At 30.1% G+C, this 19,564-nt stretch overlaps 1 protein-coding gene across 3 annotated transcripts in view; it reads right to left on the reverse strand.

Moving 5' to 3' along the window:
• Window positions 1–19,564, reverse strand: part of LOC129917829 (diacylglycerol kinase 1) — a 186,931-nt gene that overhangs the window by 11,454 nt on the left and 155,913 nt on the right. For all 3 annotated transcript variants that reach the window (XM_055998006.1, XM_055998014.1, XM_055998021.1), the window contains 4 exons: window positions 18,769–18,855; window positions 18,420–18,634; window positions 16,904–17,641; window positions 2,410–2,565 (listed from right to left, as the gene is read on the reverse strand). In XM_055998006.1, coding sequence (XP_055853981.1) covers window positions 2,410–2,565; window positions 16,904–17,641; window positions 18,420–18,634; window positions 18,769–18,855 — 1,196 coding nt within the window. The remainder of the gene's footprint in view (window positions 1–2,409; window positions 2,566–16,903; window positions 17,642–18,419; window positions 18,635–18,768; window positions 18,856–19,564) is intronic.

Below are 19,564 nucleotides of genomic sequence, written 5' to 3' on the forward strand. Positions count from 1 at the left end.
AGGTAAAAATTATAAAGTAATTTTTAACCACATTTTGTTAAAATCAAACCATTTTTGTAAAAGATAAAGATCAATATTTCCGAGGTTATATAAAAAATGGTAAAAATTGTAGATCTTTTTATTATCTACAGTTTTGTTTTTAACTTTTTTTTCGATAGGAGGTCTACTTTTGACAGAAATTGTAAAAAAGACGATTTTTGACACCCACCCCAATTGTTCGCCCATCCATCCTCTTTCCACCAATTTTTTGTGGGCAGTTTATTTGTTCCCTTTCATATACCATTTATCCTAAATTTTCCCACCACCCTCATGCTGCTAATAATTTTTTTTCAACTTTAGTTCCTTATACCGACAGACAGACGAAATTGCGAGACCCTCTTTTGCCCTAAATTGCGTGTCTTCGAATTGAAAAAAAGTGATTACATGTTGAAGTTGTAGTAGTATTAGTAACATAGAAGCGTGGCACAAACAATAATTATAGTAACAATTTTAATAATAAAATATTTTAAGTTAATAGATGTTAGTGAATGTTTTTACACGCGTCTTGTGCTCTATATCTTTTGGGCCCCAGTATCCCGGGGGCCCTGTTACATGGATACAGCTGATACAGCGGTAGATACGCCTCTGAGTTTATCTGAGTTTATTCTTCTCTGTAAAATAAAATCAAGTAAACTGAAAAAAAAAAAAAATGATCCTCAAAGACAGAATTTTGTGAAAAAATTAATTACAAAAATTTAACTTGTCTTCTTTCAATATTTTTCTCAATAAAATATAAGTTTATCTTTCAAAAATTGCTGGCCTTATTTATTGTGAGTTGACTTCAGAAGAGAAAAAACATAATAAAAAGATAACAATGCAAAAAAAAAAATCCGAACTTCTTAATTCTTTAAAAAAAAATCGCTTAATTGTTTAATAAATTGCTCGAAATTATTGACATTGTCTTTATGCTGGTAGTAAATAACGTTTGAGCAATATAAACAAGAAAAATGTCTTTAAACAGCTTTAAAATGCTTAACATTTTTGAAAAAAACTTCCGAAAAAAAATTTTTTCGAAGTCGTACCGATAAATCGAAAAACTAATGATGCCAATCGATTTCTCAGGTCCGAAATAGGTGGAAACAGTCATATTTTTTCTTATTTGGTAAAAATCTCTTATTTGTAAAATTTTAATTAAAATCGTCAGAGCCATTTTTGAGAAAAATAAGTTTTTCCATATTCCATTATATCACTTGCATACCGTTAATTTTAGTCCCAAAAATTTTATTTCAATTTCCCTTCTAAGAACTCATCTACAAACTACAACTCTTACATGCTCTTGCAGTCTAAAAAAATCCCTTCAGTGGTTTGGGCTGTAGCTCAAGAGTCAAGATATGAATACACAGACATACAGTGTTGTGGGACGCATTTTTTTTTACATTCTTTATCATCGTAAAATCTCCTGTCCCATTATTATCTAGTTCGATTTTTTTACGCATCCAAAACTTACCCTAAAGTCTCTAAATATCTCAGGTAAAAAATAGGTTCACTATGTTCGTTTTAACTTTTATAGTAGTTAATTCTACTACCTATTAGAAAGTAAGCATAATCTCTCTATCAAGTACTAATACTATAGCTATTAAATCTTAGGAATTTATTTAAAAAAAAATGCTTAACAAACAGTTTTAAATTGACTCTTTTGCTTTAACTACGATATTAACAAAGATTTTCAATAGTGGGTGGGTTGAGTTAATTCGTTTTTTTTTGTCTGAGATCCAAATTGATTGTCATATGTTGTATGAACCTTTCTCAGCATCAATAAGTAAAGTAGAGCTACTTAAAATGCTACTCCAGTAGCACGCACCACTTAAGTGCCAGCAAAATTGTCACTCTTCCTTTTGTTAGCCAGGATATTGAAAATGCGTATCCGGGGGGCAAGTGAATAGACAAGGATTCACAGTTAATATTTTTCATAACAACGTTGTCACGTAACACATTTGCTTTGCCTCATTTAAGTGTCTCAATATCTCTTCTTAAAGAAGACGATCCATTTAACAAATAATTCATTTGCCGCCACATCGAATGAGTCATACCAAGTGGTAGTTATACATACAACCCTCAAACACAAAACAAAAAAATTAAGTTCTCAAGTTTTCAGGAGAGTACACCATACTTGACCTGGGAATCTTTTGTTGAAAAATGCTCCTTTAAAAAAAATACAAAAACCAACACACTGACATAGAAAAGTTCAAAATAAAATAAATGAAGGCCAAAAGACTAAAAATAACAAAAAAACAGAATAAATTAAGTATTCCATTACTCTTTTCTTTCCTCTTCTATCCTCTTGAAAGGAACACAAAATACAACAACCAGGAACCACCATTGGCTAGCCTAGCAATAAATTCTTGATGTTGGACACGTTCCAGTACTTACCACAATTTCAATATTTTCATGAAGATTCTTGCACGAGGCCGCAAACGTCTCCGAAGTCGCGTACTCAAAGTACCACAGTTTGTTCTTCATGCGGCTGTTAAATTTATGAGGATTCTTCTCACGCTCCAAGTGAAATTTCACGCAAATTGCTGCATCCTGGGGATACAAAAAAAAAATAAAAATATAAAAATATAATAAATTCCAATGAATTTTATGTTGTATAGAAATATTTATGCATTTTCAAATCAAGTTGATCCGGATGCGGATAAAAGTATTAATTTTAATTACATTCAAAGAGAAATTCTGTTAATACACAATGGTTTATTGGCGTGAAAAAAAAATATTATTATCAACGATTTGCCCCTAAAAATTTAATGGGAATAGTTCCTGCAGGCTATATTTGATATCATTTGAAAATAAGTTAATAATTCACTGATTACATAATAACAAGAATTTAAAAATAAATCAGATTAAAAATGATATAAGACCTGAGGGAATTAAGTAATGGATTATTGTAAATTGAATTTATTAAGTGGGAAAATTAAAAAATTATGTAAAAATTGGGATTGAAAGAGCATACTTGTTAATTATATAATTTCGATTTTTTGAGTAAACTTAAAATTCTACAGGCGTGTCGTAAAGGGAATGTAATAGAATATTATGGGTAAAATTCTTAGTAATTAATTAAGATTTTTTTTTAAGGATAATCGAACTTGTGAATTAATATTGATACTAAGCACTAAGATAGATCTTACTAAAGAGTATGCATCATGGAAATTGAATGGATTTTATGGATTTATCTAGCCGCAATGTGCACACAAAGAAATAGGAATGAAGTTATGAATACCAGAGTTATGTACGACAGAGTTATGTACCTACCAGAGTTATGCGCGTCAAAGTTATGAAAAGTCGAAGTTATGAAAAACCGAAGTTTTGAAAAACCAGAGCTATGAACACCAAAGCTTTAAAATGTGGTTTTTGGGTTGGCAACTATTGAGAGGAACGATATACGGGATGATTCAGGAGGAATGAACAAAAAAGCTAGAGCGCTTAGGTTAAGTCAAGACAAGAAACAAGTTGTATGGGACGGGGGTGCCTATTCCTTCTGTTTAGCCTGTTTAGGGAGGGACAAGTTTATAAAAAATTTACTGAATTTGGAGAAAAAAATTATAAAAAATCAACGGTTACAATAAGGTACTGTACCTTTTTGTAAGCCAAAAACTTGATATTGTATCTTGTTGAAGTGAAAACTTCTTTAGTATCGTAGTGATTTCGTTTCATCTTGTACGAAAAAGCGACACGAAAAATCAATTGATCATAACTTTTTTGTTTTAATAGATAGATCAATGAAATTTATACAGTAGATAGGTAAATAAATAAATTATAATTGTGCAAAATTTCAATTAATTTAATATTTAAAGTTCTGAGGTAACGGTGAAAAGATGTTCTTTTTCTAAACACGTAATATCTTTTGATCTATAACACATAACAAATTTATTTACTTTAATTTGCATGCTGATAATATTACCCTTCATTTGATATATCACACATAATGGTGCGTGGTCTACAAGTTATATAATCTTTAATTGAAAAACTTGAAATATACCTCAAAACACCTGTGAAGATCTAGGTAGAAATATGATTGAAGCGTCATATTAAAGGTGAAATAATAACGATATAAAATTTATTATAGGTTGTCATTTAAAAAATGGATTATTACGCGTTAGAAGAGAAAAGAGAATGCTTGTTTTGCTAATTGGGTTAAAAAAGTTCTAGCTCTTTTTGTAGATGTTGTATAGACATGGTAGATATAAATATTTTGAGCTGGAAACAATAAGCTTACAGATGGTATAAAATTTGTTGTAGGTTGTAGGTTGACTTTTTTTTAGGTAATTTTTCCATATTATTTAAGTTTTTGTATTCTGAAAGGTTCTGAAAAGGTACAAAACTTGAATAATATTAAAAAATTACTTAATAAAAAAGTCGGATTTCTTAAGAAAAAAAAATTTATCTCGGTTATTTATTTAATATTCCCAACAATGTTGTACCATTTTGAAAAGAGAATTGAACACACCAACTTTTAAGGCAACTTGCCGAAACATCGTAGTGCATTTTTTTTACACTACGGCTCATTGAATTAGAGTCATGTAAATTTTTTTAGTACTAAGTTGGGTAAAAAAGTAATATTTTCTTTAAAACTGATGCAGCTGAGTTAAAATTTTTGAATGCATTTGATAGCAGGGTTATTCAAGGTTCCATACCAAAAGAAAAAAAATGAGAAAAATTAAGATTTGTAGTCTCGGCACATGAAAAACCGTCACAGGGTGACCATTTTTTCGACTTTTTTTCAAATGCCCATAACTCCCAAAATATATGGCTGCGATTTTTTTTATTATTTTTCTGATAACTGTCACCACCTACCCTATCTACCGTTTTCGTTTCGACGTTAACTTTTGGGACACCCTGTATAAAGAAAGTGATGGAATAAAAAAAAGTTATATTTTTTCGATTTTTTTTTTGCAAGAAAAATGATTTTTAAGGTTTCACTTCAACCACGTGTGAATTGCACACATGATTTATTTTTAAAATAAAGCTGTTTAATGAACTAGTTTTTGAAAATTTAATTTTAAAATGAAAATATAGGGCTTTCTAAAAAAAAATAATTTTGGTTTTTTTTATTTATTGAAAACGACGAGACATTTTTGGATTCTATTATCCTATTAATAAAAGCTATGAATTTTCAAATCTAAATTAGTACTCAATTACATAAAATTTTGACAAAAATTAGTTGAAAATTTTTGTTTTCACTAAGTTTTTCAAAGTTTTGACTTTGAAATTTTTTTTTTCAAAAAAATTCTTTTAAACAGCTTTGTTTCAAAACATAATAAAAGACATAGTTTTTTGCTTTGTTATTGTTGGTGTAATCGTTGAATTTTAATTTTCAAATTAAGTCAATTTCTTAGAATACTGCCCCTCCCGTCTAAATAGGGGGGAATAGAGACCCCCGCCACATACAATTTTTACTTTACTTACAAAAAAATATTTCCTTTTTCAGTTCCTGAAAAAATATTCTTTCAATAATACAGTTTGTAAACCGCCCTACAGTAGGGTGGCACAAAAAATACTTTCTTCTACATTTTTAAAACAAATTGTCGATGGAAAAAATATTTTTAATTATAGAGTTTTCAAAAATGTTTCTTTTTTGCGTTTTTGAAAAAAAAAATGAGTTAATTTGTAAAGTGCATTTTTTTGTATAATAAAATTAATTTATATCAAATTAATTAAATACATTTTGGTTGATTTGCAAGAGTAAATGTAAAAAATATAGCATTTTTCTGATCCTTCAAATGCGAAAATGCTCAATTTAACATTATTTCATAAACCACGTTTTACAAATTTTCTCTGTAGTGAAAATAATTTTTTTTATCCTTAAAAAAAAATTAACCACCCTTAGGCAATTTTTATTTTTCTTCTATAATTTGGTTAAAATAATATCCGCTTCGATTTTTTGAAATCATCTAAATTAACATTTTTGCTTCCCATTTTTTTTTTATAATATTAAAATTTATTACCAATAAAAACATCGAATCAAGAAATGTCTTTGTGAGGTCTGAAGCGATCAAATTTTGGCTACGATATCTCCCGACCTACGAGCACAGAATTAAATTTATGAACACGTCTCACGCAGGCCTAAGCTAGGCAGACGTTTATGAAACAACACCCTAAGTCTAATCGTTCATCGAAAAGTCTTAGGTATTGCTCCAAAATAAAATCATTTCGTAATTCCATTTCTCTAAAAAAAAAACACCCTTTTGCCGTAGATATTTGAATGAACGCTTTAATTTTTTTGAATAAATGCGACACTATAATCGAATTTAATAGTTATTTTTTCTCCGTGCAAACATTATGAAGCATTTTTGACTATCGTAGTCCTGAAATTCGGTAGAATGGTAGAGTTGGTTGTTATTGCAATGAAAAAAATTCCAATTTTCAGACTCTCTTCTCAGTAGCAACCACTAATTTTCAAGATTTATTTTCAGTCCTAGCTATTTAAATAGAAAAAAATACAAATTCAAATCCGGATTCTGGATTTAAATTCTAAAATATATACAAATATACTGGTTTCCTCATTTCACTAGGCAAAAATTTAAATTTCCTTGTTTAGCTGCTCAAAAATTAAACAAACCAAATCCTGTTGCAAAAGAAACAAAAAATAATAAATCACCCCCAACTGGACTATCAAAATAAGTTATTTAACAAAAGAATCACACGAAAAGATCAAAATATCAAGAGAGCACCAAATAATGACGCAACGTAACGTTAGTTCGTATACATAAGAACCAAAACTCATTAATCCAAAGCCCAAGAAAATATTCCGCTTTAAGGATTTATTTTTTGTGCTGGCAGCAAGGGGATTTCCTTTGGGTGAAAGTTTAATGAGAAGATTTTCATGCAATTACATTCTTTATTTTATTTTTCTTTTCTATTCGCTGTCAGGATTCAAATTACTGGCGATATTTTGTTCATCCTGATGAATCCTCATTTTTCTATTTTAAACGCAATGATGGGTATGAATAATTCAATGAATTCAAGCGTCTAAGATATTTTAGTGATTAACAATAGATGATGTGCTTTTCTTTCTCATCGATCTGTTTGAAAAATAAAAAAAAAAAAAAAAACATTCCAATCTTACCGGGGATTTGGACAGCTAGCTACTTAAAAAAAATTGTGTGGAGAAATTTTTCCTTGAAAATCATTTTTCTTGAAAAAGAAAGTTTAACGAGTTGGCAGCAGCATTCTCAATTGAATGGATTTTCATTATTTGCTTGAATGTTCAAAGAATTTTATTTCCTCCACATTTTCTTTGCTCAAGGATTATACGAACTGGCGAATAGTAGCAGCAGAAGCAGCAGCCAGCTGCAGGTTAGAGATGAGGAAATAGAATGATTTATGGCTCTAAAATGAAAATAATTTTCCTGAGATCAAACGAAATGGTGGGTATCGGAAGGAGATTTTTCGGTTCTTTGGAAATGCATATCGATAGATATTTTAAAAAATAAAAAATGAAAGAAAATAGAAGCAGAGCATAAAAGCTCTGGACAAAGGCTAGACATTGAGAAAAATGTCTAAAGGAGCTTATTTTGCTTTAGAAATGTAAATTTTGAAGTCTGTAAGAATGTGATTAGGTACTCCTTGGGTGGATAAAAAGGAATTGAAATATTAAGGATTAAGACAAAATAGTTTTCTTAGTGTCTTTTGGGTAAAACTTGCAGATGATGAAGGGAAAAGGATATTTTTATGTGTACATAATTGTAATTAAAAAAATTAATGTTGCTCTTTTGAAAGTGAAATTGGTGGAAATTTGCTTTCTTTATAAATTTACATATAGCAAAAAAAAAACTTTCCCAATTTCAGTCAATTAACTTAATTGCCTTACCCAAAACTGCCGTTGAGCTTGATATCAAAAGTTATACAATTCCAAGAACTTAAATTTATTAAGTCATTATTTTTATTATCTTCTTAGGTTTTTTATTAGTAGCCCTTGCTTTTTTTTATAACATTGTCCTTACTTTCAATGGTTTTGGGTTAAAAAGGATGCTATAAAATAAATTCCATTATAATTAAGTGCAAAATTAAACATTTTTCAAAGCAAAATAAATTTCATTATGATTTTTATCTTTAAATATATTTCTCCTATTAAATTCCTGGTGTGAAATGATTGAAAAACAATCTAATGCATTATAGTGGACCATTTTTTTTTTTTTACTTTTAAATTTCTGCGTGCATTTTATGGTCTTCTAAACATATTCTGATACTTCTGATATTGTTTCATTCATTGGGAAATTAAACTGGGAAGTGAGAAGTCACTGAAGAATGCACTTTTTGAAGATATACTTTTTTTGCGGCATTAGACCAGTGCCAATAATTTTTGAAAAGAAAAAAAAAAATATTACCAGCATATGGGTTGTTGGAAAATTTAGGATAAATGGTATAAGAAAGGGGAAAAATAAATTGCCCACAAACAAATTGGGGGAAAGGGGTGGGTGGGCGGAAAAGTGGGTTGGGTGTCAAAAATCGTGGTTTTTACGATTTCTGTCAAAAGTAGACCTCCTATCGAAAAAAGTCATATGCAAAAGTTTTAGATCGTAAAATTTCTACAACTTTTACTCAAATCATTTTTATATATAACCTCAAAATTATTGAGAAAAATGCAAAAATTCGATTTTTTTATTTTTTTTTTATCTTTAAGAAAACGTTGGATTTTAACAAAACTTGGTTTCAAATTACTTTGTTATGTTTTCTATCTATTTGAAATTATTTTTGAGCAAAAAGTTAATATTTGGATTTTTGACGAGTTTAATTTGAAATAATAGCTTATTTTTCAATCAAAAAAGTTACAGAAAATTTTTTTGATTTTCTTTCAAGTTTGGAATGCAATTATCAGGATTTGCTACCCATCCATGGGGGTAAGCCTTGTAGTGGCGGATGGGCTTACGGAACTTGATTTTGCAGAAGGGCCTCCCATGGTCGAAAGGTCGAAGCGGAGTAGGCTGTTGCTACTAATTACCCCCCCTTGGTGTTCCCACCAAGGCACTTCCATCAAATGACGGAAGAATTCATTTTAAGAATCAACGGTAGCGTCACCAGTTCCAGTAAGGCCCAACTACTTGGTGAACACCTTATACGAGCTACTCAGATATATTCAGAGCACAGGTTTACAAGGAGCGGCGAGGTCGGGTGCTTCTGCCGCCGGGGTAACTGCCGGAACAGAGTAGGATGTAGTTTTGGAACGACGACAAGCCTCGGATACGGACGGATTTACTGATGACGACCCTAGAAAACGAAATAAGGACAGTGAATTTCGGATCTGCACGTGGAATGTTAGGTCCCTTAACAGACCACTTACAGCCGAACAATTAGCGGAGGCCCTCGAATAGCTCTAAAGTGCAAAGTTTTTGAGATATTGAATTTTGAACGTCCAAAACACTATTTTTCTGATGTTTTGGGATGGTAATATCTCCAAAATATAATGTGATACAATTTTTCTGACCTCGGATTCGAGCTCAGCACACAAAAAACCATTAGAAAAATATAGTCTGACTTATTTTTTTAAAAAAACACTTTTTGAATGGTATCTAAAATCGTACAGGGCAGAAAAAATCGAATGCCCTGTTAGATTACACTGGTCAAAAAGTTTTTTTTTTATACATAAATCAGATTATATTTTTCCAATTGTTTTTTTGTGCGCTGAGCTCGAATCCGAAGTCAGAAAATTTCTATCACATTACGTTTTTGAGATATTACCATTCAAAAATTCAATATCTCAAAAACTTTGCACTTTAGAGCTATTTTAATGCTAGATTCAAATAAAGAAGGTAAAAGGCCATTTGAAAAATAAAATTTGGTTTCTATGGAAAAATATTTCTCGCTAATATTACTGTCATTTACGGAAAAATCGATCTTAAAAATCGTTTTTTTTAGTTTTTTCAATTTTTCCAAATATTTTCTAAAGTATAGTTTAGAAAATCTTGAATTAAAGGTTTTAATCCTGCTAATTACATTCCAAACTTTTAAAAAATCTAAAAGTTTTTCGGTAACTTTTTTGATTGGAAAATAGGCTATTATTTCAAATTAAACTCGTCAAAAATCCAAATATTAACTTTTTGCTCAAAAATAATTTAAAATAGATAGAAAACATAACAAAGTAACTTTGAACCAAGTTTTGTTAAAAATAACATAGCATTTTTCTCAATAATTTTGAGGTTATTTAAAAAAAATGATTTGAGTAAAAGTTATAGACAATTTTACTATCTACAACTTTTGCATTAGGTAATTTTTTTTTCGATAGGAGGTCTACTTTTGACAGAAATTGTAAAAAACCACGATTTTTTACACCCACCCCATTCCCACCTCATTTTGCCACCCACCCAACCCCTTTCCCCCAGTTTGTTTGTGGGCAATTTATTTTTCCCCTTTCATATACCATTTACATAATAATGCTAATAATTTTTTCAACTTTTGCCCTCTGAAAACCAGATTGGCACTGGTCTACATTGGAGTGCGAAAATTTACTTTTTGAAGAGTGTCAAGGGGATTAGCAAGTAGCATCATCAAGTACTCATAATTGTAAAACAGTAGAAAAGCGATTAGCTTTGAAAACCGACATTATCATGCTTTCAATTTTTCACATTCATGGCTCGACAATATCTTTAATTGTTTAAAATTTCAAATTAGAACTATTTCACAATTCTTAAAAATATTTTATCTGACCCAATTTTGAGTTTGAAAACCTTAAAGATATCATATCCAATTTTTAGACAAATTATACAAAAGTCAACATTTTTAAAGAGCAGTTTATATTAGATATCAAAGCATTTGTGATAGTTGACTAAAATATCTATATTCGAGTGCACTGGTCCTCTTCAAGGAAGCTTTTATAGTTTCATACAAATATGTTTATGTGCTTGCATTTCCGAAACATACACAATGTGTGCACCAGACTATGAAAAGGACCTAGGCAGGTACCCCTATAAATCTTATTTCATTTATGTTCACATCACTTCAACTGAAATGTACAATTTTCTTAATTATTAACAATTCCATTCCTGTGTCATGGAATTGCATCTACTTTTATTTTATAAATGAACTACTTCCCTTATCTCTCTTTTATTATACTTTTTGAAAACACAACTCTTTTATGTTTTTTGAATTAAATATTCTAAAATTTACATGTTAGCATGTATCTAATACCTAGAAGAGTATTATAAACAAATTCAAAAACTTTTTGAACCTCAGACTTTACCAAAAGAGATTTCTACTCAAAATATACCGAGAAATTCACAAAGTTTTATAAATTGCTTACTGTGCCGCAATGAAGCTTATGACATCAAAACATTTAGGGTTGCACTTCCTTGGTACTGGAGTTTGTTTGTAATTTGTTTGATGAGTATTTTTTTTTTTTTCAAAAGTAAATTCGGAGACTTAAAATTAAACATTAGAAAGTAATTTATTTGAACCTGCAAGAAAAGTTATCTGAAATGAGCAGTGGAATTATACCTTTTTATGTAACAAAAATTTATTAACGACCTATTTATTTTTCTTTATTTTCTAAGTACAATTATTTTCGAAAAGTGATAAAATGCTGCATTAATTTGGTAATTTTAAAAAGGAATTTTTCCCTCATTGATCCAAGGCTAGATAATTCGCTTTCAAGAATATGATTTAAAACTATTTTTTAATTCATTTTCCATAAACTTTTCTGGAAACTTTCGAGAACAAAAAATAAAAAAAAAAAAAACTAAATTTTAATCCAATAATTTTCTTCCTCAACTCAACATCAATTATACCAACCCCTGAAGCAAAAGTTAATTGTTCCTAATTTCCTTGGCAGTAATTGCCACTTGAGAGATAAAGAAATATTAAAACAAAAACAGAAATTATCTCAATTGAAGACTTAATGGGATAAGGAAGATGCATTGGCTATGCACCAAGATGGGCATCACAATAAAACAAAGGATTATGATGTTAAAATGTGGCTATCCGCACAATACTCGGTTGAATACTTTTAATTGCATTAGTAGTTTGAGAATGACGTTTTTCTATTTTCGAAGATAATCCTTACAATTCGTTACATAATGTTTTACCAACAGTTGTTGCTTGTTATGTTGGTGTGATCGTAGAATATTAGGAATGTTGAAAATAAAGATTTAAACAAAATTTACAGGTAAAAAGGCATTTAAAAAAAAAAATTGTTACACTCATGAAACTTGGCAAAAAGTTTGCTTTTGGGATAAGAACCAAGTACAAAAAAAAGTCCATAAAGAAAAGTTGGATGGAAGGGTGTTTTTTCACGGACAAGAGGGAGGGGGTGTCATCATATGACACATGTTTTCAAGGTATTTTTTGATGCTGAATCTAATGACATAAAAATAAAGTCAATACAATTGCTCTAAAAAAAAGTTATTGCCGAATAAAAACAAGGGTGCTTGTTTTTTTTTTTAACTTCAACAGGTAAAATATAACCGAAACCCATGTGAAAAACATGCTACACTGATAAAATTCGAGATGAAGGTTTAAGATAAAGCAGGGACAAAGGATTCAAAAAGTTCTTAAAATTATTTTTGGTGAAAGGGTGTTTTTTTGATGGGTCAAATACAAGTTGTGTGTGAGAAAGGTATCATAACAGCTGACTTATATTTTATTAATTTTTAAAACTTGGTGTAAAAGTTTTGGTTGGTATAAGAATTAAGAATCTATAAAGTGTACAAATATGTATATCTTGAGTGAAAGGGTGTTTTTTTTTAAGAAATGATGAAATTCGGAGTTAGTACCACAAAAACTGGGAAAAAAATTGTTACATCACTGAAAATTGGTAAAAATGTTTCGTTTATAACAGAAACCAAGAACCCAAACAGTCTATACAAATATTTTAGGTGAAAGGGTGTTTTTTTTTTTTGGAAATAGGGAAAATCCGCGATAAGTCCGATAAAATCAATGGTATAAAAGGTACCCTTATGAAATTCATAAAATAGGGGAAGGTGGCCTAAAATGGCCCCCCCTAAGGAAAATGTCCTATATCTCGAAAAACAGTAGCATTCAAACTTAAATGCTATATACTTTTCAAAGTTTAATATATTACTCTCACATTTTTTTCATTTGCGAGTTGAAAAAGTTCCAAAAAGTATTTAATTTTTTTAATTTTCAAGACGTCTACAAATTTCACTGATCAAATTTACCCGGGTAAAATGGCACACTGTCCAAACATACGTGATTTTAAATGCAAAATTGAATCAAAGGGCTTCTTTTCCATTTTCTTGGAACAAGTGGTGCTTAATCCCCCCAGATCTTTCATCGAGTCATTCAAAACCCAGTTCATGTTGGTTGCTCGTCTCTTTTTTGTAGTTTTTGCAACTTTGAGTGTTTTGGAAGCCTTTTTCTAGGTTTTTGACGGAATCAAGGGCTTTCCTCAGTCCAGGACTTCCTCTCTGTACATCGTTCATAAATAGCAACTATTTTCACTTAAAAAAAAATGAAAATGTGAAAAAAATTTAAAATGACATGTGAAATAGGTATGCCATTTTACCCGAGCACTAAGTAGGCCATTTTGCCCATTTTGAGTTTTTTCAATTTAATTTGTACACCAAAAAATTTAAAATCGTTTTAAACCAACTTATTTCAGTTAATTAATAAGAAATACTTCATGCGTACACACATTAACTTCTTTTTCCAAAATACAATGTTTTTTATACTTTTTTTTGCAAAAAAAATTTCACAAAATTTTAACGAGTGTACTTTTTGATGTGGATAGATACAGTTTGACCTGTCAAATTTCAAATAATGGCTTGAAGTTCCTGAAATTTCGTATATGTTGGTTTTGCCAGATAAACTAAAGAATCGCGTTCATAAAACTTTCTAATTATTTTCGATTCTACGATTTCTAGCAAGGGGGCCATTTTACCTTGGGGTGCCATTTTAGGCCACTTTCCCCTATGTTCTCTTTCCCATAGAAATTACGATTAAAACAAATTTTTTACTTGCGATATAGGTACTATAGGGCAAGTTTAGGATTCGTAAAAAAAATCGAACTCGAGATAACAATTTTACATGACATTACGATGATGGAGAATGCCAAAAAAGGGCGTCCGGCAATTCTGTCTGTGTGTCTGTCTGTCTGTCTGTATATACCTCGAGCTACAGCCTAAACGAGTGAAGTGATTTTCTTAAAACTTGGTAGTTAGCAGTTTTTGGTGATTCCCTAGAGGGGAAATTGAAATTTTTTTTTTATGACCAAAACTAACGGTACCTGCCATATAACGGAAATACAAAAGTTAATTTTTTTCCAAAACGGATCTAACGATTTTGATTAAAATTTTTGTGTGTAGTATTACACATAAGAGCCAACTTTTGAAATAAAAAAAATATTTTTTGTACCGTTATTAACGGTACCTATCATAGAACGGTTTTTTTGGTTTCTGAATATCTCGTACAAAATTAACCTGATTTCAACGAAAATTTTTATGCAGAAGCGTTTAGATAAAGGTAACATTAAAATTTTATAAAATTTTCAAAAAGTGCATTTTTGGATTTTTTAAAAATATTTAAAAATGTTTTTTTGAAAAATCAATTTTTTGAAAACGCGTTGGTGGAAAATTTTGAAATTTCGTTTTTATGTGTAAATTAATTATTTCTTTAAAATGGCATACCAACTTTTTTTTTTGAAAAATGTTAGAAATTTTTTATATATAAAAAATTATTTTTTTTAAAAACGGCTCTAACGATTTTGGAAAATTTTTTTTCTAAAAATACCTTTTTATGCAAGTTATAAAATGGCATACTTGTTTTTTTGTAAATCATAATTTAAAATTATGTTTCTTGAATAAAAAGCTTTAACATTAGAGTTACTTTTAGCATAAGAGCAAGTACGTGCGACCCCAGTCGTGCATTTTATTTAATGTGAAAGGGTTTTTTTTTTTAGGTATAGAGAAAATATGGGTATATTTGAAAAAGTGTGTAATACTAGAGTAATATTAGTGGTACCCTATTGAAATTCAGTAATTATGTTACTTTTAAGATAAGCAACAAGAATCTAAAGTGTCTATAAAAATGTCATGGTTAAAAGGGTGTTTTTTCTTTGAGTGGAAACAAAAATGATGTGTCACCCTAATGAAATTTGGTAAAAACATTGAATTTGAAATAGAAAGCAAGAATATAGAGTTTTCATAAAAAAAATTTAGGTGAAAGGGTGTTTTTTTTTCGAAGAGACAGTAAAATCTGTAATTTGTCCCAAAAAGCCAATGATTCATTTTTTTTTTTGGTTTTGATGACAAATTAAACGTTTATACTTAAGTTCTTAGACGTTTTACACGAATCATTGGCTTTTTGGGACCAATTACAGATTTTACTATGGAAAAACTAAATAATAACTAAATAATAATAATAATAAATTTCTAAATAATAAAAAAAATCCTCTAATTTTTTCAGATTTTTTTTTTGACACTAGATGGCGCCCCAAGAGGGTTAAAGTTTTTTCTCATTTGAAATAGGTATGTGTTGACTGATACTAGCTAGCAGTCAAGCACTACACCCACTGCTCCATATTGCCAATCGCAATTGATTGATAAAAGTAAACTAGACCTTTTGCTGGAATAGTGTTATTTCCTTCGCCTATGGCATTAGAAATCGTGGCAGGCTACTGTCTTAGGATTCAGCGCTCTAGGACCTAAAGTAAGTTTGTACAACAGAAAGCCCATTGTACAAGTCTCTTACCCAAAAGAGTTCCTGTAAATATCATTTGAGTTATTGGTCTTCTGCTACTGTCCAAAGTAACAGTCGTTTACGAGACAGTCTGTTGGCTTAACTTTTTTGCCTATTCAGCATTGTATCCAGCAGGATACTATAACACTCGCTAATATCATTATGACCGTTACTTTGTGTGTGAGCTATTAAATTTTGTATATGAAATTTATTAGCTTCTTACTTCTATAGTAAAAAAATGTCGCTAAAGTTATCTAGGAATGGAGCACCAAGGAGCACATTAGAAATAGTCTAATGTTTCTAAAGCCAGTGCAATGTATTTAAAGCTATTATCCTGCCTATATCAGGCCTAGGTTAAGCAAATATTTCCTTGATATTTTGCACTTTCCCAGACTTGTTCACCTTTGGTTTGATTGAGATCATTGCGTTCATGCATTTTGCCCCTTACGACTTCCATCGAGATGTCGACTGTTTCCGCCTTGGAGAAATGAAAAGCTGAACCTTTTCTAATTAATTAAAAAACTAGTACCACAGAAGCCAACGCCAACAAATTATAGCAAACATTTTTTGCTCGTGCGAGCAGAAATTGCTGTTTTCTATGGTTGCGAAAGCCTTGGTTTTCATGGTTTTAAACCGTTAAATTTAAAGGAAAACTATTGAATTTTAATCTAATACCAATAGATACTAAAATTAAAACAACAAGATTTAATATGAACTTTTAAACTTTAAGATATCTCTTTAAGAAGGTACCTTAGATAATGACTTTTCACATTGGTATCTTATATATTATATAGTATCCAATTTTAGACGAGGGATATTTTCGTTGAAAGCATTTCTATCATTGCTGCCAAATCAAGTCCCCAAAACCACTTCTTATACGTTCAAGTCCATATATATCCCACATATAATTGACTTGGTCTATGATCATCGGAACGTGAAATTAAATTTCTGCAAAAATGCCACAAGCATAACCAGACCCGAACCGAAAACCAACGAAACTCTATATATTTCAGGATACGAGACAAGAGAGGTTATTTTCGGTCGAGGGAATAGAATATAACATTTTACCACATCATCATGTTTATTCGCATTCAAATGTGAATGAAGAGCTTTAGAGACAGACATGCCTTGAGGCTGCGATGATTCTCATTCTCGCCCTTTGGTCACACTCGAGATCAACACGCATCCAAAATTAATTGTCTAAGGAATCTTAACATTTTCATAAACGTAATATACTTACCACCCCAACAGAGAAATAATTATTAATGATGTTGTATGGAGCGGAGCAATCTTTTTCCGATTGAACTTTTATTGGTTTCTGAATTGGAATGCTATGAACGCTCCCGGAGGTGGTCAGTGGAATGTTGTTGCCATTGCCATCTCCAACATCTTCCTCCAGAGTTGGCATTGTCAATTGAGGATTACTATTCACATCGAATATGCTTGGAGTTGTTGGAGTTGTTGGTGTTGTTGGCGTCGATGGTATTGTGAGATTTCTGACAGCTGGAGCTGTAGCTGGAACCGCTGCTGTTGGTGTTGTTGTTGTTGTTGTTGTCGATGGATATCCTGACAGTGTGTGTTGATTGTTATTCTGATTATCTGCATCCGTTTCGCTTGTGTCTTTTGTATGTTTATCTTCTGCTATAGTTGTCTCGTCGTCGTCGTCCTGTGGCTGTAATTGAAGTGGTGATAGTTGAGGAGGATGATGAGCAGAAAACAGCAATGGCGGTGATAGAGGCAAAGGAGGTAAAGGAGGACTACTCGTGCTTGTGAAATGGTTGTGCTCTTCTCTTGTTTTGGTGGTTGTTTGGATTGTTGACATTGATATGCTTCGCATATTGTTCTCTTTGGAAAACTCTGTGGATGTGGTGTTGGTGCCGTTTCTATGGATTTCTTCATAGGATTCAATAACGGACTTTTCGACAATGACCCGCTGGGATAATTCAATAACTTTTTGCATATTAGAGTGCAGAGTGACCTGATAGAAGAGAAGAGAGAAATTATAAATTGAATCAGAAATTGGTTTGTGCGGAACAAGCAAATAAATTTATTGAACGAATTGAAAGAGATTTAATAGATATGAATTGATTTTATTGGTTTGTAAATTCTAAGAAACAAGTTGTATGGAATTAATTTGTTGATATATATTTGATAATATTTCAAGTGTTTGAGATTGTTGTTGTCAAGAAATGTAAGTAATTTTGCTGTTCTGAACAGTTCTAGGACTTTGCAAAACTGACTGTATAAATCCTTCCTTTTCCTAACCAATTTTGTTTTTATTAGTTAAAGACTACTTACGAAAGCAGCTTTTTCAGCAAAGCGGAGAACCTGGAAGAGGTTGCACAACTTGGGAAGAGTAAGAGGGAGCTAAAGTACATCTCCGGAAACCGTATGCAATTTATGCAACAATTTTGTCTTGAAATATATACATCTTTAAAATACACTTCATCCAGGTATTTATTAAGTAACTTCTTAGCTTTAAAATAAAACAACCTATAAGATCCTATTAAAACACCATAATACTGAATCCTTTCTTTGCATTTAAAAGCTTAAATGAATTACATGTTCATTTAATTGAGAGGTAAAAACATCAACTTCACTAATTGGATTCTAATCTCCTGTTAGCAAAAATGTTCTTCATCATTCGAAAAATTCACTTTACTCAAAAAAAAAAAAAAAAAAAAACAACTTAACTTATCTAATCAAGTGCAGGCTAAAAAAAAAAGTGTACATAACTTCATTTATCACCCACTCACCTTTGGCCTTAAAATTTCTTCCATTTGTGCGGAATTAGTCACTTCTATGCTCCATCTATCCAACATCACAATAGTCGATCTACTTATTTTGTCCATTAGCTTGGGGATATTTTCACCCTCATATCCGCCACCCCATCTCAGACATCGTGCTAAATCGTTTCCGGTCCCCAATGGAATCACACCAATGGCTGGTTGTGATTGCAGTTGAATGGAATCTGTTGCAAGGAGCAATAAAAAAGGAACAAAAAAAAAAGTTAAGATTATACGAAAGGTGAAAACAAAAATTTTAGAAAAATAATTAAAATCAATTACAGAAGATGACTATACAACAATGCACGACTGTCCATACCCATTGCCTCGAGGACCCAACCGACAGTTCCATCACCACCACAGCAAATGACTTTAAAACTTGGCAAATCCTTGAACAATGTGAGTCCTTTTGAAGGATTTGTTTTTTCGTATTTTTAATTGATTGAAAACAGCAAGAGAGCACACATATATGATGATTGAAATTGAGAAAAAAAAAACATTAATATTGTTAGGTAGGTCGATATAGTTATTTGAAGTGGATATTAATGGTTTATGAAATTTTATTGGTAAATAATAATTTTTAAGAGATTCGATCAAGAGGACATAAGCCCTTAAATCGTGTCTTTTTTAATTAAATTAATGTTTTTATTAATAAAAATATATTTATTTATTTTTCCTTATATCTTTTTTTCTATTTTATTTTTATTTTTATTTTTATTTTTATTTTTATTTTTATTTTTATTTTTATTTTTATTTTTATTTTTATTTTTATTTTTATTTTTATTTTTATTTTTATTTTTATTTTTATTTTTATTTTTATTTTTATTTTTATTTTTATTTTTATTTTTATTTTTATTTTTATTTTTATTTTTATTTTTATTTTTATTTTTATTTTTATTTTTATTTTTATTTATTTTATTTTATTTTATTTTATTTTATTTTATTTTATTTTATTTTATCTTATTTTATTTTATTTTATTTTATTTTATTTTATTTTATTTTATTTTATCTTATTTTATTTTATTTTATTTTATTTTATTTTATTTTATTTTATTTTATTTTATTTTATTTTATTTTATTTTATTTTATTTTATTTTATTTTATGTTATTTTATT

This window comes from Episyrphus balteatus, chromosome 1 (assembly GCF_945859705.1).
Source record: "Episyrphus balteatus chromosome 1, idEpiBalt1.1, whole genome shotgun sequence".
NCBI classification, from domain to species: domain Eukaryota; kingdom Metazoa; phylum Arthropoda; class Insecta; order Diptera; family Syrphidae; genus Episyrphus; species Episyrphus balteatus.